We start from the raw sequence: 24,738 nt of genomic DNA on the forward strand, positions 1-24,738 counted from the left end.
TAGTAGTTTAACTTAAGAGGGTGACATTATTATTATTATTATTATTATTATTATTATTATTATTATTATTATTTAGAAATAAATATACTGAATATATCTAGAAATTTAATTAAAATTGTTGATATTATTATTATCTAATAATAATAATTATTATTATTATTATTATTATTATTATTATTATATGTAAGGAGAATATTTTAATCAATCATAATATTTGAGTTAAAGCAATTATAGATTAACCAAAAATAATATATGTATAGAAATTTTTGTAATAATTGTAGAAATTATAATTAATTATTTAACGTTCATAATTAATTTTAGAAGTTATAACAGTATAAGTGATATAAATTTTTGGTAACAGTAAATAAAAAAAGATTTAGGGTGGCGATTAATGTAGAAGATTTTTTATTAACAATTAGAGTTTGTAAAATATAATACAATTTGTTAGCTTTCGGATAAGGTAATCAATTAAATTTAGGAGTTAAAATATTATTAGTTAGTAAATTGGATTTGGTCAAATTATTTGTCTTAATTAAATTCAGTAACTATGTATGTGGTGTGATTTAATTTAATGTTTGTTTGTGGAGTTACTGGTGATAAATGATTAATAATGATAGGTAATTAGTTGATAAGTTAGGGTGCAATGACTACATTTGGTAATTAACAAAAAATTTAGCATGATTTTATTTAATTAGTTGCTCTGGTTAGAAAATTATGATTTTTTTGTAGTAGTATTTGTAATTGTTAATAATTTGACTAGTACTTTATGTTTTTGTAGAGTTCACGGATGTTGACATGTGATCATCCTGTGCCCCCGGATCGGTATGATGATAGAGTGGAGGCGCATCTACGATTTACTGGTTTTTATCATGCGTCCCAGATTGGAATAGTCCAATGTCAGAAGGCGCTGGTGAATGCTTTAGTCGAAAGGTGGCATCCAGATACACATACATTCCACCTTCCTGTTGGTGAATGTGCTGTGACGCTGGAGGATGTGGCCTTAATTTTCGGTCTTCCGACGGACGGTCTTCCAGTCACAGGGATGACTATTAGTAGTTTTGAAGCTTTAGAGGCGGAGTGTCTGCATCAGTTTTGGGTTGCACCAAGAAAGTCAGACTGTAGGGGGAGCTGCATAAAACTGACATGGTTACTGAGAAAGAAGTGCCACGCATCAGATGTCTCTCCTTCCACAATAGCAAATGCAATTGGGACGATGTTGTTGTTGCCATCCTGTGAAACTGCCACTAACAGACAACACTTATACTTTCCGTACAAGTGAGTCCCATCCACCTACACAATTGGCTTACAATGCCTGAATGTTCTAATGCAGGGGTAATAACTCCAAAAGACTCGATGCAATACCCGAATATCCCTGACCAAGTCATCGCCTTGATATGCAGGCATAGTCTCAAAATGGACGACAGCTGATGGCTCCTTATGACACATGGCCTCAAACCATATAGGCAATGCTTCATACGATACTTCCCAACCTCCAAATATTTTTTCTACTGCCTTTTGCTTAGCCAACCATGCTTTCCGATAACTGACGGTGTAGTTGAACTTCGATTGCACGTCTGCAATAACTGATTTTACCTTTAATGAGGGGTCAGCCTCAACCAATGGTTTTATTGCTTCTGCAATTGTGTTTGAATCGAGCTTGGAATGATCCTGAGAAATGGTAGATCTGATACAAGTGTGACTACCATTATACCTCCGTACCACCCAACAATGCTTCCTGCTGATCATGCTAACCCTGATAAGCCAATCACACCCAGACCCATACTGTGTACACTTCGCATAAAATGTCAACGGCTCCGACTCATACACCTGGTAGTCTACACTTCTTCGAATGCTATACTCTTTCAGCACCCTAATAACAGATTCTCTGGAACTGAATTCCATCCCGACGGCAAATTCGCCATCTGTGACAATAGGAATTTCTAGCGGGACGACAACCATATAAAAAAAATTATTACACGGATATTTAATAACCAAATTTAAAGGTACATCAACATTCACTGCATCAATTATGATATACATGAACTTTATATTAGCTTTTATCTCATTCTAAACAAAATAAAAATCTAAACACGTAATTACCTAAATAATTAACTACATACTAATTTATATTTAACTAAAACAATAACTAATTAAATAAAACTATTATCTTAAACTTACCTAAATAATAACAAATACATACCTACACTCATATATTCCGAAAATTCTGGAACATGCATGGCCTCTAAATCCAACACTCGCATGAAAGATGGCTCCTCAAACGGCACTTCGTTCACGAGTGCATTTGCCACGTCTGTCACATCTGGGGCCACAGTGCCATCACCTTGCTCTTCATCCCCGTCTGGACCGACAACTTCGTAATTGCTTTCAAACTCTTCTTCACTGTCACTATTATAATCTTCTCGTACAATATTCCGGTCGGCCTCAGATTGTTCGAATTCAATGTACAACTCGATGAACGAGATTCGGGCACGACTTTCAAAATACATTGAAAACATCTCTTGCAAACTCGCTTCGTCCGTTACATATTTGGATTCAAATTGGACGAATCCACCAAACACCGGTATGGGATATCTGTATAAAATGCAAGATATTTTTCTCGACATCTCAGAATCAATCTTCTCACAGATCACACCTTTGAGCTCTTCAAATGAGATTGTGAAGGGAATAACAACATCTAATGGATTTTCACAAATAAATTTCACCCCTTCAGAAGTTTGTAACAAAATCTGACCAAAGTAATACACTTTTAAAAGAACTCTATCATCCATCTCTCTCACTTACCTAAATAAGAACAGAAACTTCAAAACCAAAATTTTTTACTTCATTTTACTGAAACTAAGAAAGACACAGGTAGAAGAGAGGAGAAGAAGTGGTCGAGCAAGAAGAAGAACCAGATCTGAAATCTTCTTCACGACACACACCCTTTTATACACACACACACACATATATATATATATGCACCCATAACTCGGACCCAACGGTTACTTGATTCTGATTCAAAAAACTATAACACTCAAATCGGACCATGCGACTTCTTTTAGAAATTTTTAATCAAATTTTAAACAAACACCCAACTCGGACCATGCGATTAGTGGCTTCTGATTCAAAAAAAAAATCTATGATACCCTAATCGGACCATGAGACTTGTCAAAGGAATTTTAAACAATTTTTTAACACTCACAATACGGAGGGTCCGATTAGGGTGTTGCTGCGTTTTCAAATTTCCTCTCCATTCAAATCGGACCATCCGATTTTGTCACCATATTTTCATTGCAAATTAATCGCACGGTCCGAGTTCTCCAACCTGCTACTGAATAAAAAGCTGCCCCACACAATAGTTTAGCTCCCATGTGTCCCATAACCATGCGCAACACAACCCTCATCTCCATAACTAAAAAAATGACCCCACGTTTACCACTATGTAATGGCATTTTCATATTAAAAAAGTAAAAACCTATAAATCCTTTTTATTAAAAAGATGATTTATTCATTTATTTTAGTTAGCGTAAAAATTTTAATTTTAGATAAAAATATATAAATAAAATAAGTTTAATTTTGATGTTTATATTATTTTATATAATTATTTAATTACAAAATATTAATACTAAATTTTTATGCAATAAAATGTAATATTCGAAAAAATCAAACCAATCTGACCCCTTCCCTTATTTGAGAAACGTGGACCGCTTCGGTAATTGTTTTTTTAAACCGCCCACTCCAAACAATGTCGTTTGACGTTTTAATTTTCTTTTTTAGGAAAAAAACCCTTAGCTATACGAAAGTCTTTGACCACCCGTAGTTCTCACTCACACTCTCTAGTCTCTAAAACATCATCAACGTATGCTCGCTGCCATCGCCACACCTCTCGATCCTCCGTATTGTATGCTCGTGTTTAGTCGCTCTCCTTCGTCTGAACTCGACTGCTCGCGCCTCTCTCATCTCCGCATTCGAGCGGTGCTTCCTGCTTGTGTCATTGTCACGCCTCTCGAGCCTCTCTCCCTCCTTGCGTGCTTGCTGCTGGTGCTCCTGCTCTCTATCCCTCATATTCTGTTATTTCTCCGCATTATAAACATAAGGAAAAGAGCTGCCGCAATGCTGCCAGCTTCTTCACGTCACATTCTAACTCCTTCTCTTGCATACTCTGCTCATTGGAAGACCACCAAAAGTGACTTTAATTTTTCTTGTTTACTTTTTTTATTTTTAATTTGTTGTTCATAAAAAAATGTGAATCCGTTAATTTAATTTCCAGTTCTATTATATATCTAAATTTTTTTGCAATCAAGTCTAATAAAATTAGTTTAAATTTAACAAAAATTAGTTTTATTTTTGAGAGCACTCCAATTCCCAGCGATAATGCATCCTTTTTTTTTCGCATTCTTTCTTTTTCTTAGCGCTTCTTCTTTTTCTCTGCATGTAGTTGCTGCATTTTTTCTTTTCTTTTTCTCTTCATCTTTCTAGTAATTTTTTGCAGTATTATATATATCTTTTTTTTATTGTTTGATTTTTTTTTTTGTTAAGAGGGTAAAATAAGAATAGTTACGAGAATGTGAGACAAGAAAAGAAGAAGATGATAATGATAACGAAGAAGAAGGAGATGAGGAGTTTTGAATTATTCAAAATTTATTAGAAATAACATTAAATTTTTTTAACAATAACACCAAATTTTGTTAATTTTGATACTGAAATTTAACTACAAAACACAGTCTTTAATGCTGCATTTTTTTTTATGACGATGATGATGAAGAAGAATATGAGAAGTTTTGAATTGTTATTCTTACTTTTTTTAGAAGTATTGTTTCTCATATTTGACTTAAATAAATATATATTAGAGTAAAGTATCATTTTTGTCCCCAACGTTTGGAGTAAGTCCTATTTGTATCCCTAACGTTTAAATCGTCCTATTTGTATCCTTAATGTTTATAAAAGTGATTCAATGTTATCCTACTATCAATTATACTAACAAATCAGATTATATTTTTCAATTATTCTCATTTGGATGTATTCATTATCAATTAGGTCTCACTTGGATGTGTTCAATCTTAATATTATACCTACTATTTGTATTTAGATTCAATTTATGTCCCTAGAAAAGTGAATTATGTAAATGTTGTAGGAATTAGTTTCAACATTTGATGAGCTATTTTTCAGAGTAGATCATTGATTCTATCCCAGACATTTGTATTCTAACTTCAAGAAGAGATTTTTAAAACTCAAACTAAAGCGCTCATGATGTATAATTGACGGCAGGATAACATTGAATCACTTTTACAAATGTTAGGAATACAAATAGGACGATTTAAACGTTAGGGACACAAATAGGATTTACCCCAAACGTTGGGGACAAAAACGATACTTTACTCTATATATTACAATCTTATTTAATTGAATGAATGTAAAAAATAAATTGTATACTAAAAGATCACAAGATAGTACCGAAATTACTTGAATGAATATTTTTGTACTATATTGCAATCTTAGTTAGTTGATGTTCTATTCTTGCTAAGTAGTCATGATGATCAAGATAACAAAGAATAAGAGGAAGAAGAGGAGTAGTTTTGAATTGTTATTTTTACTCTTTTTTTTTTGTCAGGATTGTTTCTCATATTAGACTTGAATGAATATGTATTATAATTTTATTTAATTGAATTAATGTAAAAAATAAATTGCATATTAAATTATCACAAGATAACACAAAAATTACTTGAATAAACATGTTTGTACCATATTAGAATCTTATTTAGTTGAATGAGTGTACATTCACACTTATTGGATTGAATTCTTACCAGAAAAAAAAATAGAATTTCTTAATTTTGACATTGAAATTTCTTATTTTTGATCTTGAAATATTACTACAAAACACAGAAATTTCTTTTTTTAATGTTTTTTTTTGTTTCTTATTCTTTTTTTTTTTCGTTGCTCTTACTGCTTTTAGGAACATTACTTCTCAATTAGACTTGAATGCATACTTATTGGATTGAAATCTTACATGTGCAAAAATTTGAAAGAGAATGAAGGAGAAAACACTGTAATTTACGTATAAGAAGAAAACGGCAACGACAACAATAACGATATGATGATGATGGAGGAGGAGGAAAAGGAATGAGGAGAATAAATTCAAATAAGAAAGGAAGGAAGAGGAGGTGGTGACGATGATGATGATAACGAAAGTGAAAGATGAAAAAAAAGAGGAGAATAAAAAGAGACAGTAGAGTAGCAATGACAATAACGATGATGATGAAGATGATAGAGGAGGAGGAAATTAAAAGAGGAGAATACATTCAAATGAAAAAAAAAAAGGAGGAGAAAGAAGAGGTGGTGGTTGCGATGACTACGACAATAATAAAAGGGATAGATAAGGAAAAAAAGAGAATAAAAGAGGTAATAAAAGCAGTAATGTATGAGAAAAAATGCGTGAACGAAAAACACATTATAGTAACTTGGTTGGAGATGATTAGATAAATAATTTAGATATAAAATTTTTCTGTTTAATTTTTAATGTGTTTAAAATGATTTAATTAAAAATAATTAGTTAATTGTGTGTGTTTATGAGTTCTGATGTCTTATAATACTTTGTATGTAATGTAATTGATTAATAGTTTAATTATGAATTTATGATGAGACTTAGATTTATTAAATAAAAAACTTATTAATTACTAATTTAATTATCCTGCTGATTGCTCATTTGCTAATTTTAAATTAAAAAAATATTTGAAGATTTACTTTGTGATTATGATATTATGATTATGCTAATAGAAATAATAGAGATGCATCTTATTTTTAATTTTAATTTTGAGATCCTAAAATTACTATTATTAGAATTGATTATTAATTGTTAATAGACGGTTAAAATTGATTGTTAATTGTTAATAAATTCTGAGTAATTGTTAGAATTAATTATTAACTGTCTAATTAATTATTATTATTATGTTAAATTAAAATATTATTGTAATATTAATTAATAATATTTTGATTTTTATAATAATTATTTTAAAAATTAAGACTGTATTATTATTGTTAAAATGTTAAAAAACATATATATTTTAAAATTTAATTTTTAATTATTTTATATTTTTATTTAAGTTAAATATTCGGGTTTAATTAGTAATTACCGATTAAACCAGTAAATATGACGGATTCGATCACCGGTATAAATAAAAAAGGAGGAAGAGGGCATCTCCGAAACTAAAATTGGGAGGGAAAGATGCGCGGCGCAACTCAACTGAAAAGCAACATCAGTCGCAAGTCACAACCATCAACGCCACGACGGTGATGTTGCTGTTGTCTTGTGGAGTCGCTAACTCGCTTTGAGCTTCTTGTTTCTTCAACAATGGCATTTCTAACTCGCCTCCATTCCTTCGCAAGGCCCTTCTCCTCTCTCCTCTCCACCTCGCGCCAGGTCTCTCTCTCTCTCTCTCTCTCTAACACAGAACTACTGAAACTTCCTAGAAAGGTAGTACTGTTAGGTTCCTAGGGTTGCCAAACCTATCTCCTACTTGCAATAGCTACTATTGAAGGTTGTAGTTCATTAATCTACTATTTTTAACGATTTATATCAAATTAGGGGCAGATCTTGTAATTTTAATTTCATAATTTTGTTAACTTTAGTTCGGTTGGATTGAAGGTTGAACTTTTAGTTTAGTTTCTGAGTTTGAGCAGGTATGCATGAAGGTATAAATTATTATCATTATAGTCAACGTTTATGTATAGTTCCTTTGGTAGTGATATATGTTTTTTAAGGGCATTGAAATTACCTCAAAATGTGATCATTATAGTCCATTAGTCTAACTAAATGAACCAATTAGTGCATATTGAACAGGAAATGTGGCCTCTTTTTCATCTTATTTTATGAAAAGTAAGAGCATTTCAGGAATTGATTCTGATCAAGCAACACACATGAAATACTTGTCTCAGGAAAGTGCTAGCAGAGGTTTCGTAGTTTGTCATGTAGATATGTGTTTGGTTGCCATTTCATGTAAATCATAGCTGTTCATTTTCATCTTATTTTATGACAAGTTATCACTTTTTCCCCAGAGTGGAGGTAGAGCAATAATGACCAAGATGGACATGAACATGTGCTCGCTTTCTCCAGCTGGTATTGGTTCCTGTGTCTCTTAATGCTCCCATGTGTATGTTTTGTCATCAATTCCTGCTGGCCTTCTTTTGTGATCATTATTCTCTTTCGTTTTGTGTATGATTTATATATGTATCTGTATTCAAGTATGTTCGCCTTTTTTGCTGTTGTTTTAAATACTAGCTGCTTATATTTAAAAATAATTGTGAGTAATGTGTTAATTATTTTGGAAACGTTTCATAGTTTCAACTGAAGCCTCAGATTTAGAATTTGAAGTGATCCATGATGATGTCAAAGCAACAGAAAAAGATGATGCACTTCGCTTGGCTGTCTCACAGCTTGCTAATGAGTTTAGTGAGGAATCAATGTTATCTTTGCAGAAGTTTTTCGGTGTGCGCCGCGCTCAAGTGATATCTACAGGCTCCTTGAAGCTTGACATAGCTCTTGGAATGGGAGGATTGCCAAAGGTGACACTAGTACAGCCACTATTTAGACATAGCCACAAAGATAGGAATTTGTATAATGTTTTGCAGTTTGATGGTTGTTGACACACGTCAAATGCTCTGATGTTCCCTTCTTTTGCTTTCATGTTAGTCATATAGCTTTAGCATCTCACTGAGCTAGTTCGTTTTCTGTGTTAGCAAGCTCATATTCTGAGAACTCCACCTCTGGCATCCTATTATATATTCATGAGGTTTCCTAATTTCTATTACGTTTTAACACGTTAGGGTAGGATTGTTGAAATTTATGGACGAGAAGCAGCTGGCAAGACAACACTTGCACTTCAAGTTATTAAAGAAGCTCAAAAGCATGGAGGTGTGTACAAAAATTGGTGATAGATGATATTTTGACAAAGAAGTTCTTCATGTGTTTGAGTTCAAAATATGAATACACTTTATTAGAGTTGAAATATAAAGGTGTTTGAGTTCCTTATGAATATTGGTGTCATTAGTAAGTGATTATGGGCAATCAATAATAAATAATTAGTAAGTGATTATAGGCAATCAATAATAAATAAATAATTCTTGGAGCACACTGGAGAAAATGATTTTCTCTGTATATTCTGTTGGCAGGATATTGTGCATATCTTGATGTAGAGAATGCATTGGACGCTTCACTTGTGGAATCAATAGGTGTGAATACCGAAAAACTTCTTGTCTCGCATCCAGACTGTGCTGAAAATGTGTTGAGCATGGTTGATACATTAACGAAAAGTCGAGCTGTAGATGTGATTGTGGTTGATAGTGTAAGTATATATGTTTCGTTGTTTGCATCCATTCATAACTAGTGAGGATTTGGTAGAGCAAAAATTTGTCTCATACTAAATTTGTCCACAATCAAACCTTCATCCAAGTATTTGTCTAGCTTTTGATCATTTCCTCTTTGGTTCTGTTTCTTATATGATTATAACTTATACGATGACTTTATTGTCCCAGGTTGCTGCCCTTCTACCCAAGCGTGAACTTGATCAGTTAGGTGTTAGCACCAAACTAGATTTACAACCCCGACTGATGACCCAAGCACTGCGGAAAATTCAGTATTCATTATCACATTCACAAACTCTTATCATTTTTGTTAATCAGGTTGAAACCATACTACTTGATCAATTTCAAACCTTACTATTTGAATTTCTTTTTGTAATATATTTACGATTCACTGGCTTTATCATTCCATCTTCGGACACAGATTAGATTTAGTCCAAAATCAGCTAAGGGATGTGGACCTGCAGAAGAGGTAACTTGTGGTGGAAATGCTTTGAGATTCTATGCTGCTGTTCGATTGAGACTTTCGAGAATGGGATTGATCAAAACTGATGATAAGGTAATTTCTACTTGAATGTACTGTTAGTTAGGGTTATGACATATGACAGACGGGGTATAATAAATTATTTAATCTCCTGATGAAAACTTTACAACCCCGCCACCTTTATTTTATGATTTGTATTATTATATTACTTGTTTAATGCCATTTAGTAAAATTTAGAAATAAATTTCACCTTTTCTTCCCAAGAACCTTTCTCTTATTGTTTAATTCTTTTGCTCTCCCTTGTGTCATCGGTACTTTAGGTGGAGGGTCTTCGGGTCTGTGTGCAAGTGGCGAAAAATAAGCTAGCACCAGCAGCACTCAAAAAGGCCGAACTAGGCATCAAGTTTGGAGGAGGCTTTTGCCACGAAGCAGAGGTCTTAGATTTGGCTTGTGAACATGGAATGATTGTCAAAGACGAGGAAAGCTACCTTATAGAAGGAAATACTTTCGATACTAGAAAAGCGGCCGAAGTGTATTTGGCAGAGGATGACAGGGTCTTTGACAAGTTGGTAATGGACTTGAGAAGGCTATATTTTTGAAAATTCAGGCAGACATTCAAAGATGGCACTTACCATAAACTTGTTCAGTCAGAATTTAGAAGGCCTAAACTCTTTCCATGTTGTGTTTGCATACTGTATACTCATGCGATTGAACTTCGAAAAAGTCAAGTATTGCCTTGAATGAGCATCACCCATCTAGCAGAGGAGTATAAGGCAATTTAAGTTGCAGGAATTTTCAGATGCAAGTATTGATCCCTTTACATCTAACATGTAGCAAAATTTGATATCTATTGTTGTATTCATTTGTTAGCAAAACATGATAAGCTGCACTGTAAATTATGAAGTGTGTCTTTTCCTTGTACCAAATTCTCAGTGGATCCAACCAAAAGAATCATAAAGGTTGATTCTTGGAATCTTGTGGGTGTATTTCATGAATCTGTTTTTCTCTTTTTCCCTGTCATTGAGGGCTTTTTAACTGTTTAGATTCGACCTAAGGATCCGGGAATAGATTTTATAACTAGCACTCTTGCAGTGAAAAATAAATACATAGTTAAAATAAAAAGTTATTGGTGTTAATTTAAGTAAAATTATATCATTCTTATGGTGTTTTAGGTTTCAGAAAAGATTTAGCAAGACATTGTACATGCACATCTATCGTTTTTCCTAACAAAGACCTACAAATTAAGTCTAGAAAAATGAAAAAGAAAAGAACAAGATAACTTCATAACTTTCTTTGAATGAAAATGGTAGGCCAGTTTAGTACGAATTCCACTACCTTATAAGAAAACAACTGTGGATCTATTGCTTCTGGAAAAGATGGAAATATCTAGCTCCATTTAGTTCTTGATTTGATAATGCAATGTAAATTGGAATTATTGCAAGTGGTTCTTGAATATAATAATAATAATGTTACCCCACTTCTTGTGGAATAATAACAAATATTTTTGGTTCGGTATAAGTGACTCTTGACTTTAGAAACCCAATACGATAACAATACTACTACTGTATTTCCAATAGAACATGAATTTGGATAATGATATCCTTAATACTATGTGCTATGAAAGTGAATGTTTACTTTCATGAATAGCAGCACAAAAATCAAGTCTAATTCGCCATCAAAAGGAAACCTTCTCTATCTTCCCATGATCACTCTATTAACCAATTTTATACAATAGTATATGAAAAATAAGAGATAAACAATTAAGAAAATACATCTTATAATAAAAGATAAACAATTTAAATAAAAAATATTGAAAGAAAATCTTATAATATAAAAGCAAAGAAAGACACTCTAATCCAGCCAAGGGACTTGTGCCATTAAATGAAACCAAATATTAATGAAAAATGAAAATGCAAATGAAGCCAATTTTAGCATTACGCCACCCATTTTCTATGTCCATGTTTCTTTCTTGTTACTTGTTAGAGAATACTGCCTTACCATTATAGGCAGATTAAATGAATCAAAAACATCTTCCTACAAGTGGACACTCATATGTATGTGCAACGAATTAATTCATACAAAATTTCATTTATTTTTATTGGAAAAAATTTCATTTATTTTTAGTGAACGTACAGTTTTTATTATTAAATATAATAATTTAATTTTAATGCATCGTCATAATATAAACAAATTTTATACGTATATATCATTACATAAATAATTATTAAAAAAACGAATATAATTAAACAAGTGACAAGACATTAAAATTAAACTTTAAATATAATATAAATTTTATATAAGAATAATCATTTAATAATAAAAAATATGTACAAGTGGTGGAAATGGAAGAAATTATTAGCTATTAGCTAGAATGTGAGTACCATCCAAAAGGAAAGAGTGGGTGAGTTTCTCATGTGCAGAAGATGATAAATTAATTTAAGAGCTAGCAAGCAAGACAACCTGTAAGATGTCATTTCAATGGTGAAGAGAGTTTTAATTTTCTTCTTCTTCATCAAGTGGGTGTTTGGTGGTGTTCTCTTGACTTAGCTTGTAGACTTGTAGTCATTGACTTGGTGGAATATATTGTAGCTAAGAACTATTCATCTTTAATTTCTATGAACAATTACAAAGGCTTTAATTTGTTAGTTGTTTTTTATTGTGTTATGTTATGTCTATATAAACCAACTACTTTGGATCCTCAATGCAATTACAATATATCCTTGATCTTCTTAGCTTCCTTACTTCAACCATTTTTCTTTTTCTCTTTTAAATGGCTCAGTCCTTTTCAACTGTGAAATGTTCTTCCATGCCTTCTACCATTCTCTGCTCATTATTAGTGCTACTAATTGCTGGCACGGCCACAACAGGTTGCTCCATTATTTCTTAATTAATAAGTCTCGTATTTATTTATATATAGAAACTCAGGTACAGTAGACTTCATGTGAAGTTGATTTCTGAGAGCCGTTAGATGATTTGACTAAATTTTTATTTAACGACTCTCACATATCAACTTCACATGAAATTGACTGCACCTGAGTTTTCACCTCTATATATATATGTCATCCTCAATATCTTACAGGAATGTGAATGTTGTTGTTGTTTGGTAATAATATATGTAATTATGTATTGGTCCTTATCTAACAATAAGATGTGACCTATCTAACAATAGAATTGAATTTACTAGTATATATATATAAGAAAAGTTCGTTGAAAATAATATTTAAGTTTTTTTCTTTCACTTTTTCTTTTCAAATATATGACCATATATAACTTCATTATTTTTTATGATCAAGTTTGTATATGAATTGCCAATGAGTAATAGCTCAAATGACATAATCTCTCCATACTCAATTAAGAGGTTGCGGGTTTGAGTTTCATATCTCTGGTAAAAAAAAAAAAGTTTGTATATGAATTCCATTCCACATATGAGATATATAGCTAGACATACGAGAAATAGAAGTAGATAATAATTTTCAGTCTTTTAAATATTGAGAATGTTTTCTCTGTCGTCTCTATTTCTATAATCAAATAAATTTCTATATATCTACCATGATAAGTACTATATTAACATGTCTTCATTAGAATACTTATGAATATAATAACTTAAAATTAATTTAATATATTTCAATAAATTACATACTAATCTACATTTTATTTATTATTTTCATGAAAGACATAGTCACTATTAAATTTTAAAAGATAAAAATTCACATACAATTATCTTTATTTATATTTTATAATTGAGAATGATTAGATAATAATTTAATTAAATTTGTCAAATCATCTAATAATTATTAACTATTAATTTTATGAAAACAAACTGTTATAGTTGAGTTTCTACTTTTTTTTAAAAGCATATTAAAAACTAAAATACAGTTAATTTCATATGAAATTAATAGTGGTTGAACCACAATTTAATCAAACTTCTTATCATGTTGAATACTCATAAATTGAGGAGTGTGATGTTATGTTTGCAGAAGCAACAGGTGTATGCTATGGAAACATGGGAAGCAACTTGCCATCGGCACAAGAAGTGGTTGCACTCTACAAACAATATAACATTCCAAGGATGCGAATCTACGGTCCAGACCAGAATGTTCTGGAAGCCCTTCGCGGCTCCAACATCGAGCTCTTCATGGACATTCCAAAGGAAACTCTAGCACCCTTAGCAGCCACCCAAGACAACGCCAACAAATGGGTCCAGCAATACGTAAGAAACTATGGTAATGTGAGGTTCAGATACATCTCCGTTGGAAACGAAGTCAAACCAAGTGAAACTTATGCGCAGTATGTGGTGCCCGCCATGAACAACATCCAGAATGCTCTAAATGCTGCTGGACTTGGTAACCAGATCAAGGTTTCCACCACCATTGAGACCGGTGCTTTAGGACAATCCTACCCTCCATCGCAGGGTTCCTTTAATGGTGATTACAGAGCCGCATATCTTGATGGTGTCATAAGGTTATTCATTTCTACTTCAATTCTATCTATTTCTCTCTCGCATATGCTTATTTTTTTTTTTGGTGACTTCGCATATGCTTATTTAATTACGACTAATATTTCTGTATTAATTTTATGTGAAATTGATAGTTGAGCGTGAATTTCATGTGAAGTTAATAGATTAAATGATTTGATAAATTTAAATAAATTATCATTTAATAATTTTTTGTTATTAATGTGTAGGTTCTTGGTGAATAATCGATCACCGTTGCTTGTGAATGTGTACCCTTACTTTAGCTACTTCTTCAACCAAAGAGACATTCGTCTAGACTACGCGCTTTTCACCGCTCCTTCTGCTTTGGTCACCGATGGCTCCCTACATTACCAGAACCTCTTTGATGCAATCGTCGACGCCACGTATTCCGCGTTGGAGAAAGCCGGCGGAGGCTCCCTGGAGATAGTTGTGGCGGAAACTGGATGGCCCTCCGACGGCGGTGTGGCCACTTCACTGGACAACGCAAGGACTTATAACACCAAGTTGGTTGAGCATGTGAAGCTTGGGACTCCAAAGAGGCCTGGCAGACCCATTGAGACCTATGTTTTTGCCATGTTTGATGAGAATAATAAGAACCAGTCACCGCCATATACTTATGAGAAATTTTGGGGGCTCTTCCTGCCAAATAAACAGCCTAAGTACCCTATTAATCTCAATTAGTAATGGAACTTATATATACATTTAGTAATAAATAAGATCCAGAATAATGAGTGGTTAACTGAAAGCCATGAGATGATAATTTAGTCAAACTATATCAACTTCACTTGAAGTTAACACTTGAGTTTCTGTAATAAGATTCATGATTTCAGAAAAAGTAATATCATATACTCCATGATAATAAAAATGTTTTGCATGTAAGCATTGTTTGTTGTTAATGATAATAATTATAAAGGGAATGCTAGGGGAACAATGATTTTGTTGAACAATATGAACAATGGACCCTAAAAACTAGTTCAATTAGCTTATATTAACACAGTTTATCTTATATATCCCCTTCCCAGAATCCTAATTTTAATCCTCTTAATTATTAACATCGTAATCATCCCACATTTCCACCTACTCCCCCCCCCCTTTTTGACCAGCTCGTAAAAACTTTTTTCTTTCCCTCAATTCAAACTCCATTCAGGAACTAGTACCCTTCCCCTATCCCATTTGAAACGGCATTGAGAAACTCGGACCAATTCATATCCGGTGCTTCTTCTCTGCTCCTTCCCGTCGTCCATTCTACCCATCGCCGAATCGACCATCCCCGGGAGGCCTCCATTGTGAAGAAGAGCAGCAGCAGGCTAATCCCCGAGTCGGCGTCGTGTGGAAGTCGGCCAGCCGCCACCCACGTTGTCTGTTAACGGCCATCTCCGGAGGTTGAAGTCACTGCATGTTCGCGCCGCTTGGAGTCTTCCTCGGGCAACACCAAAGCAACCGTGGGGTGTGTTTACATGCCGCTATTGAAGGTCAGTTCCCGATAGTCGTTCCTTCGTGTTATGGGTTGCATAGATGTTCACAGTAATTTTCATGTTATGAGTTGCATAGAAGGGTTTTGCTGCTTGTAAGATTTGGTGGGCCTGTTTGAGTTTTTCAAGTATTTGTTAAGATAAGGAAACTGGAAAAAATACTGACCCGTGCATGTTGCTCAGGACTCTGTTCTTTGTGACTTATTTTTTAATGATTGACTATATTTGGGTTTGTTTTGCCTCGGGGTATTAGTTAGTCAGCAATTGGTGTAAAGCACATGTTTAAAATTTGTTGCTTTATGAGTTGTTTAGTCAATCTAAGTCAGATGGTCATTTCTATACATAAATGGATAATTATTTTGTTTTGGCACAGCTGTTTGAAATTTGGTTTAGGATGTAGACATTTTTTCCTCCGAATACCTAACCTAAAAGGGTGGCATGTTTGAATAACTATTCAATTGTCTGATTATGTATATTTGATTTTGAAGAGATAGGTTTGAATTGGTATCCTGTTTGTTTATTTAAGGAAAAAATTGTAATTATAATTTGGAATAAATTTACACTTTTCTAGTGTTAGTTGAAAGTATATTTTATTTTTTCTTCACATGTCTACTTGTATTTGATGCATTTCATTGGATAGGATCTAAATGAAAGTAGTTTTGGCATTGAGTTTGACCATGTGAAGACTCTATTTACATCTTAATCAGGATATTTGACTACTATCGCAATCAATATTTCGGAACATTTTAAATATACCAGCTTTAGACTTTAAAAACAGTGACTAAGTCAATATAAATAGTGCGTTGCCTTGAATTTGCAAGTTAATTGGTCCTTTTGATTTAATTAATACTTGGGCCGCAAAAAATTATACTAGATGAATGTTTAAAGTTGCGCGTTATGACATGACATAAAGCATTTAGGAAGCAATTCTATTGATACTAATATCTAGAGCCTATAAAGATGATTATATTATGACTTGTGTTGGTGACTTTCGTTATCAGAAGTTCAATTTTGACTGCCACGCTTCTAGGGACCTTGTGTTACTTGTTCTTTTATTATCTGCCTGTGTTCTCATAATGCGCACCACTGTTGGTGTTCTGCCGGTGATATTCATATTTTTTTTGAAATTATAGCAAAAATAGTAAAATCACATGGTTAATGGATGGTTAGACTAAAGCGAACTGTATGAAATTTGATGGAGTTTGGGCTTGATATTTTAGAAGTCTTTTCTTTATATGTTTCTGGTTCATGTGATTGAGTTTTAAATTCAAAGAATTAGGGATGTTCAATTTTATAAGAAACAATTGATGAAAAAAAGAGATGGCTTTTAGTGGTGGCTTAACTAGATATAAGTTAAATTGGTTGTCAATGCTATACTTGCATAATGTTTGACGTCTACATATTTATGAATTTTTTATTTTCGATCATGGATGTTGTAAAGACTCATGCTAAAATTTTTAAAATAATTCATAGTTATATAGAATATGTATAGTTCTTCTGGCATAGCAGATCGAAATAAATAGTGCGTTGCCTTGACTTTGCAAGTTAATTGATCCTTTTGATTTTATTAATACTTGCAACGAAAAAAATTATACTAAATGAATGTTTAAAGTTTAGACTTGTGACATGATATAAAGCATTTAGGAAGCAATTTCTATTATTACTAATATCTGGAGTCAATCAAGCAAAGATATTAATATCACATGGTTCATGGATGTTTAGATTAAAGCGAACGGTATGAAATTTGATGGAGTTTGGGCTTCATATCTTAGAATTCTTTTTTTTATATGTTTCTGGTTCATGTGATTGACTTTTAATTTCTATGAATTACGGATGTTTAATTTTGTAAGAAATGATGGATGCAAAAAAGAGATGACTTTTAGTGGTGGCTTAACTAGATATGAGTTAAATTGGTTGTAAATACTATAGTTGCATAATATTTGATATCTACATATTTATGACTTTATTATTTTCGATCATGGATGTTGTAAAGACTCGTGTTAAAATTTTAAGAATAATACATAGTTATATAGAAATAATATTTTTTATGCGTGTGAAATTTTCTTTTTTAAATAATGCGAGCGGACTATTGATGAACCTGTGAGGAAGAACCGGAATCAGAGAAAGAAATAGATGTACCTAGAGCTCATTTGGGAAGTAGAAGAAGCTACTTTTTTTTTACTTTTAAATTATGAAAAGTCACAATAAAAAAAACTAAAAAACAGCAACAAAATATACATTGACACACATTTCATATTCATTTTTTATTTTTACCTACCATATCATACACAATAAAACAAATACTAACTATACAATAATTTCTTTTGCATTGCCATCAAGATTATTATGAATTAGAATTTTAATATCCATTCTCTTGTGTAAAAAAATTGTATCTTTTCAGTTATTTATCCAAACACTACAACTTTAAAATAAGTACTTTTATAACTAAAAATCAACACAAAATAACTTATTTATAAGTTGCTATTAATAAAAGTCCTTCTACTTTAAGCTCTTTTTTCAAAAGAGCTTATTTAAGTTATTAACCCAAATTGGACCTTAGTCTTAAAACCACAAATACCTTTTTCACATTGTTTACGTGGTGGAATTTTGTTACAACAGAAAGGATAAATTTCCATGGTGAATAACATTTTTAGTTCTCTAACTACTTTGATTCTGTTTCAAGATAAAAGTTATTAGTTAAGAATAACCATCTGGTACCAACAAAAATAACCATCCGCTATCATATGGAATCGAACATCCAGCCTCTACTATTTGTTACTATTTACACACTACACCAAGACTCTTCTAAATAACCATTTGGGTGACAATAGAGATAACCATCTGTTAGCTTATAGAATTAAACATCCAACCTTTATTACTTGTAACTGACCACATACTCTACACCAAGACTATTACGAATAACCATCTAGGTATCAGTAAAAATAACCATCCGCTATCCTATTGAATCGAACATTCATATTAAAATACTTGCAACTGATCACACACACTACACCCAGATTATTCGAAATAACCATCTGGGTAATAAAAGAAATAACCATTCGCTTTCCTATTAAATCGAACATCCAGTTTATAATATTTCTAACGAATCACACACACTACACCCAAATTATTCAAAATAACCATCTGGGTAACAATAGAAATAAACATCCGCTATCCTATTAAATCGAATATCCAGTTTAACATATTTGTAACTAATTATACACACCACACCAAGGCTATTACAAAATAACCATCTGGGTACGCTATTGAATCGAAATCGACTTTCTTTGCATATGTTGCATAAAAATTCTAAGCCAGCTTCAAATGCTCAAACCGCATCCCAACTATTGGTATTTCGTCTTCGGCAAGGCAACTATGATCCGGTAACTGCGAATCAGTTCAAAACATACATCATTCAATGACCACGAGGATTAATGGTCAATTCAAATATGCAGTTCACGAAAAAACAGCAATATACTAGAGACCAAACCTCATCAACAAGATCCGTGTCATCACTTCCAGTAATGTCCGTACATTCTATGGCCTACAATCAAACATATACAAACTAATTAGATACCGTACTATTAAACAAGTTTCAACTAAAAAGATTTTATTAATATTTTTTTCAAAAATATCATTAAAAATTTATTACTATACATAACTTACAAGAAATAATAACAATGAAAAGTGTACTCATAAAAAATCTCACCTAATTAGTCAGGCTTATATTAAGTATTTATATAGAGCATGCATGGATTTGCTACATCTGAATCACACCTACACAATTTAAAACCAAGTCTATTTCTATGCTTTGAAAAGTCAAAAAGCTCATTATTTCTTCTTCGATGTGAATGATACATTCCCATTCTCCATTTTCATTTCTTCAATTCCTTCCTTGTCAATCCTCTCTTATTTCTTCTTCTCCTTATTTATTTATTAATTAATTAATTAATTTTTCTTATAGTAGTAATCACTGTTGTATGTATTATGAACTTGCTAATTGGAATTTTGGGACCTTTGAATACTATATTGTATCTTATGCACAACTGTATATATATTTTCTAGCAATATTATATAGCATAAAAAAATAAAAAAGAATGCAAAAACAAAAAAACACATTTAGTGAGCATCCAAAATGAACAGCATCTCCACTTAGAACATATATTTCCATCTATAAATTGAGTTGTGACCAAATTTGTTTGTGCATGCATGGCATGGTAGCATAAGGATGAGAATTTAAAATAATCTAATGGCAACCATGTGGAATGTTTAAAACATATCTGAATTGGTAGTTTCATTCAATTCACTTAACTAAACATGATATGCATTTCTTAAATTACACTAATCAAATGACTAAATTTAAAATTTTAAATCAATTTTATGTTTAAACAAAACTAATAATCAAGTGCCATGTCAAAACTCAATCTAAACATCATTAAAAATAGCATAACATTACACAATTTTGAATTATAATGCCTAAAGATAACAAAATTTAAGACAAATATTGGCCAAACATAAGAATTAAACAAAAAATTTCACTCAAGCATTTCATCGAGCATATGGTGTGCACAATATGTAAACAGGGATTTTAAACTCAATTTAAGCAGCAATCAATCTAGAAAAATCAGCCATCAAACATTTTGGAATCCAAAAAGTATCAATCCATTAATCTAAGCCTAATCTAAACACTCAAAACAGAATTAAAATTTAGTTAAAATAAATAAACGAAAGAACACGAACAGGAGGAAGCATGAAACCTATGTTGGTGAAAGGGGAAGAATGGAAAGAGAGGGGTAGCAGAGGCGGTGTTGCAGCGGCACAGAGCTTAGCCGCTGTTGGGTTGCACTGGGGTTTCTCGCGTGGGGTTGGACTTTGCACAGAAACCAAGGGTAACGTACAGGAGATTGATGAGAAATGGAGAAAGAGGGAAGAAAAAGAGAAGAGAGGGAAGAGAGAGGGGTAGGCGACAGTGGTCGCCGGTGGTGATGGCGGTGGTGTCAGACGGAAGGTTAGGGCTGGGTTGAGAGTGCAGAAAAGAAAAGAGTCCACCGAGAGAGGGAAGAGATAAGGTGTGAAAGGATAGGAAACGTGTAACTGTTTTCTACTAAAAAGTCTGATATTTTAAATTTTGAAAAATAGTTATTATTATAATTAAATTAATTACATCATTAATTAAATTTATGAGTAATTTACATTTGTAACTTTATTGTTCATATTGTTCATTAGAATCATTGTTCACTTATACTTTTTCTAATTATAAATATGTATTTATGTTTGGCATGGAATAAGAGAAGGGTATGTTGTTGTCTTATGCAACACTTAAATGGAATGTTTTCTTATGCATAATTAGTAACTTTTTATTATATTATATGGGTAATGCTAGGTAGACAAAAAAAACAGCAAGAACTTATCTTATTTAGTATTAATTAATTGTCGCAACAATTAATGAATGCTAAATAAGATAAGTTATGACTGTTTTTTGCTGATTTTCTTTGGTTACCAAACATTTCCGATATTATATATATGATTTCTTTTTTCAACGTTGAACCTACCTTCTACCACCGAATTTTCTTAACGTACAAGATAATTAGAGGTACAAAATACACAAGTAAAAGAATAAATGGTTATATAGTTTTTTTTTTCCTAACAAAAAGGAAAATCCCACCTCTAGACTCTAGTAACTTCTGCAAACTGGATGTTTATGTCAATAATCATTATTATCTGGTAAAGTTGATTAACTTTATAGCTCTCTGTAAATAATAGTTTGATGTAGCAGAAGATCATTTGGTTATCATGCATTTACGTCATTATTTGCTTAATTATGATTCACTAAATTAAAGCTATCATATTGAAACAAGTAATTAATTAAATGCATAAAATGATGAGGGCGTGTATATATGGGTCAAACAATCATATATATCATCTTCAGCCAAAAGAAGGCCGATGATTAACGCATGCATAATGTTCAATATTAATATATAAAAAAAATGCTAACTATCCTTTAAAATTCAGCCTTCTCACTCTTTTAATTTTACATGCACATCACAACGAAGTGATTAATTTTGGAAAAGATTGACCAATATGTGTTTTGATAATTCTCATCCTTAATGGGCTCAGCCCAATACTAAGAGCCTTAAGCCCGAAGCTCATAAAAGCATCCAAATGAAATGGACGAGGTTGCGGCCGACGATAATAATGATGCAGGCGACGGCAACGTGGCAGGCGAAGGCAATGAAATGGACGACTGCGGCGTGATGGGCGGAGGCCTGGTAGTAGCGCATCACAATGAAGATGAATATTGCACTTTGAATTGCATCCGTGTGTTTTAAAATCCGGATCGGATAAGAGTTGGAGCTCCGTTCCTATTTGGATCTGGGCTGCATTGGCGGTTCGGGTCATGACAAAAAAAACCTGCTCAAGGAATATTAAGGATAAGTTTAAGATATTTTTCCTGTGAAAAAAAAAAGATATTTTAAAAATTTTTAAAAATATTAAAAAGATATATCCATAAAGGTATCAAATTTCTTGCCATACTCAAGCTATTAGAAATTTCATTTCCTGGATAATGAAGACGTTTATTTGGAAAATTATCCTACTTTAATTTCTTTTTTCCTAATCAATATAAGATGAACGTAGGATGGCAAAACTCTCTGAAATGCAGGGATTTTTGCGGGGACTACCTTAAATGAGGATTCGATTGTGGAGAATTTTTTTTGTGAGGATAGCCGGATGGGATGGGGGACAAAATTCTTCCGAAACAGGTGTGGGGATCCGAGTGGGGATTCCCGCCCGGTCCCCTCTATTCCTCAAAATTTATGAATTTTCTGAATTATTTTTAATAGTTTATTTCTCATATATATTTTTTAGTTATTTCTCACACACATATATATATAGAAATCCAAAACTCCTAATCTTTATTTGCATAACCCTTCTTCAATTCAGAGATTTCTAACGCTGTCCATACTCCATCCAACCTCTCTGCAGCCATCCCATCGCTACCCTTCTCACCGCATCGTCACATCTCACCATGCCATCACCCTTACCATGTCGTAATTTCTATTTGCGGCGTTCCTTTTCGTAACTCTGCCGTCGTATCCATTCTCCTCTCTGTTGCCGCGTCTCTCACCTCGTCCACCGCTTTGTCCTTTGGCTCGTCGTTGTGTCCCCTCATTGCGTCATTTCGAAAAGAAGTCACCATCGTGTCATTTAGATTTTTTATATAAAATCTTGCAATTTTTGTATAAGATAGATATTTGCAACTCTATTCATATGAAAATTAATAATTAGCTAAAACTATTATTTAGATGGGGAATGGGGTCCCTGCAGAGAATAGGCCCCGTGAAAAATAAAAATGGGGATAGGGAACAAATCTGAGGGCAAAAATGAGGAGCAGGGAGACATTCTCGCTCCCATCCTACCTCGTTGACATCCCTAGATGAACGACACTAAACTACTAGTTTCATGTGTTTTTCTTTTCCTTGTTTTTTGTTCAATATGAATTAAGAGTTTAGTTAATAATTAATAATAATAATGTCATAAAGACACATATTAATATAATTAATTAAAGAGTGTAAATAAAATTACTAAATTTAAGGTTTTGGATATATTCATTATGAGAGAGAATATTCTAAAATAAAGATAATTGTAAAATAATAAAATAAGAGGTTAATCGTCGTTAGAGTAAACTATTAAAATAATATTAAAAAAAATTGTCCAGACAAAAATTTTTTTAAAAATATGAAAGACAAATTAACTCTTAAAAAATTATTAAATTTGATAAAAAGAACCCTTACCTCTGGGGGTAAGAAAATCATGATCGGGCTATATGTTGCGTATTATCAACAATTTCCACAGAAGGTGGTAAAATGATGTCTTGAGAAGTTACATATCGGGATTGACGAGAGGGGGGGCTATATTTCTGGGAGCGAACTAGCAAATACAGCTCTTTTTATCATTTCTTCACATGTACCTGCAGTAGCGTTCAAGTAATGCCCTTTGATTTCACCAATATATTAATTAAAATTATTTCCGTTAACAAAAAATACTGAGTGTTAACTGACGAAATAGCTGCGATGTGATATTAGGGCTCATTTAAAAAGTTTTAAAAGTTATTTTTTTGAGCTTTTAACTTATAAAAAGTAGTAATATTAATATTTGGTACAATTTTCAAAACTAAATTATAACTTTCTAAGAAGTTATTTAAGTACTTATAAAGAAGTTTAAAAAAATGACTTCTCTTATAATAAAAAGTTTTTTTTTATCACATTTCTTTTAAAATAAATACTTTTAGAACTAAAAAATCAAACACAAAAAATTTATTTATAAACTACTTTTAATATAAATATTTATTGTTTAAGCTATTTTTTTAAAAAGAACTTAATTAAACTGTTTACCTAAATTAGACCTTAGTACTTAATTAACAACATTATTAATTATTTTAAAAAATAAAAAATCCCATTCAAAATTTTAAAAATCCTAATTTGGATATCTTTAGTGTTTTACCACCACCTCCTCCCACCACACCCACTAATGCCAGTAGGGGTGGAAACAGGCCAGGCCAGGCCAGGCTTTGCTCTTAACAGGCCTGGCCTGTCATACAGTTAATTGGCCTGAGCCTGGCCTGCAGCCTGTTATAGGCTCTTTATAAGGTACTAGGCCTGGCCTGTTATTCAGCCTGGCCTGGCCTAAAGCCTGTTAAAAGGCCTGATATTTTTTTTTTTACAAAAATAAAAATATTATTTAAAAAAATTATTTTTTAATAAAAATATTTATATGTAATATGTCATATATTTAATATTTATAAAAAAATTTTAAACTTTTAATGTATTTAAAATATACAAAAATATTTATAATAAAATATAATAGATTTAAAATATCTCATAATTTTATTTTAATAAATAATTATTTATATATTTAATTATATTTTAACAGGCCCAGGCAGGCCTGACAGGCCA

The 24,738-nt window shown here is 32.2% G+C and overlaps 3 protein-coding genes across 4 annotated transcripts; 2 read left to right on the forward strand and 1 right to left on the reverse strand.

Moving 5' to 3' along the window:
* Positions 1 to 1,290: 1,290 nt before the first annotated feature.
* On the reverse strand, positions 1,291 to 2,789 carry LOC148554464 (uncharacterized). Its single transcript, XM_088490331.1, has 3 exons — positions 2,201 to 2,789; positions 1,549 to 2,018; positions 1,291 to 1,434 (listed from the first exon to the last, which is right to left on the reverse strand). Exons 1-3 carry the CDS (start codon positions 2,787 to 2,789, stop codon positions 1,291 to 1,293), a joined length of 1,203 nt encoding a protein of 400 aa, XP_088346457.1.
* Positions 2,790 to 7,135: 4,346 nt separating this feature from the next.
* RECA3 (RECA homolog 3) lies at positions 7,136 to 10,815 on the forward strand. Of its 2 annotated transcripts, XM_016349562.3 has the most exons (8): positions 7,136 to 7,417; positions 8,053 to 8,113; positions 8,336 to 8,559; positions 8,821 to 8,908; positions 9,166 to 9,338; positions 9,529 to 9,675; positions 9,779 to 9,913; positions 10,159 to 10,815. In XM_016349562.3, the coding sequence occupies exons 1-8, from the start codon at positions 7,349 to 7,351 to the stop codon at positions 10,435 to 10,437; spliced, it is 1,176 nt and encodes a 391-aa protein (XP_016205048.1). In that variant the 5' UTR covers positions 7,136 to 7,348; the 3' UTR covers positions 10,438 to 10,815. The 2 variants fall into 2 exon arrangements, with proteins under 2 accessions (XP_016205048.1, XP_016205049.1); XM_016349563.3 differs by lacking the exon at positions 7,136 to 7,417 and having other exon boundaries at positions 8,035 to 8,147.
* Positions 10,816 to 12,232: 1,417 nt separating this feature from the next.
* On the forward strand, positions 12,233 to 15,187 carry LOC107645517 (glucan endo-1,3-beta-glucosidase). Its single transcript, XM_016349564.3, has 3 exons — positions 12,233 to 12,705; positions 13,816 to 14,299; positions 14,522 to 15,187. The coding sequence occupies exons 1-3, from the start codon at positions 12,609 to 12,611 to the stop codon at positions 14,991 to 14,993; spliced, it is 1,053 nt and encodes a 350-aa protein (XP_016205050.1). The 5' UTR covers positions 12,233 to 12,608; the 3' UTR covers positions 14,994 to 15,187.
* Positions 15,188 to 24,738: the final 9,551 nt, after the last annotated feature.

Source organism: Arachis ipaensis, chromosome B6 (assembly GCF_059453495.1).
Source record: "Arachis ipaensis isolate K30076 ecotype BB chromosome B6, ASM5945349v1, whole genome shotgun sequence".
In the NCBI taxonomy this organism is placed as follows: domain Eukaryota; kingdom Viridiplantae; phylum Streptophyta; class Magnoliopsida; order Fabales; family Fabaceae; genus Arachis; species Arachis ipaensis.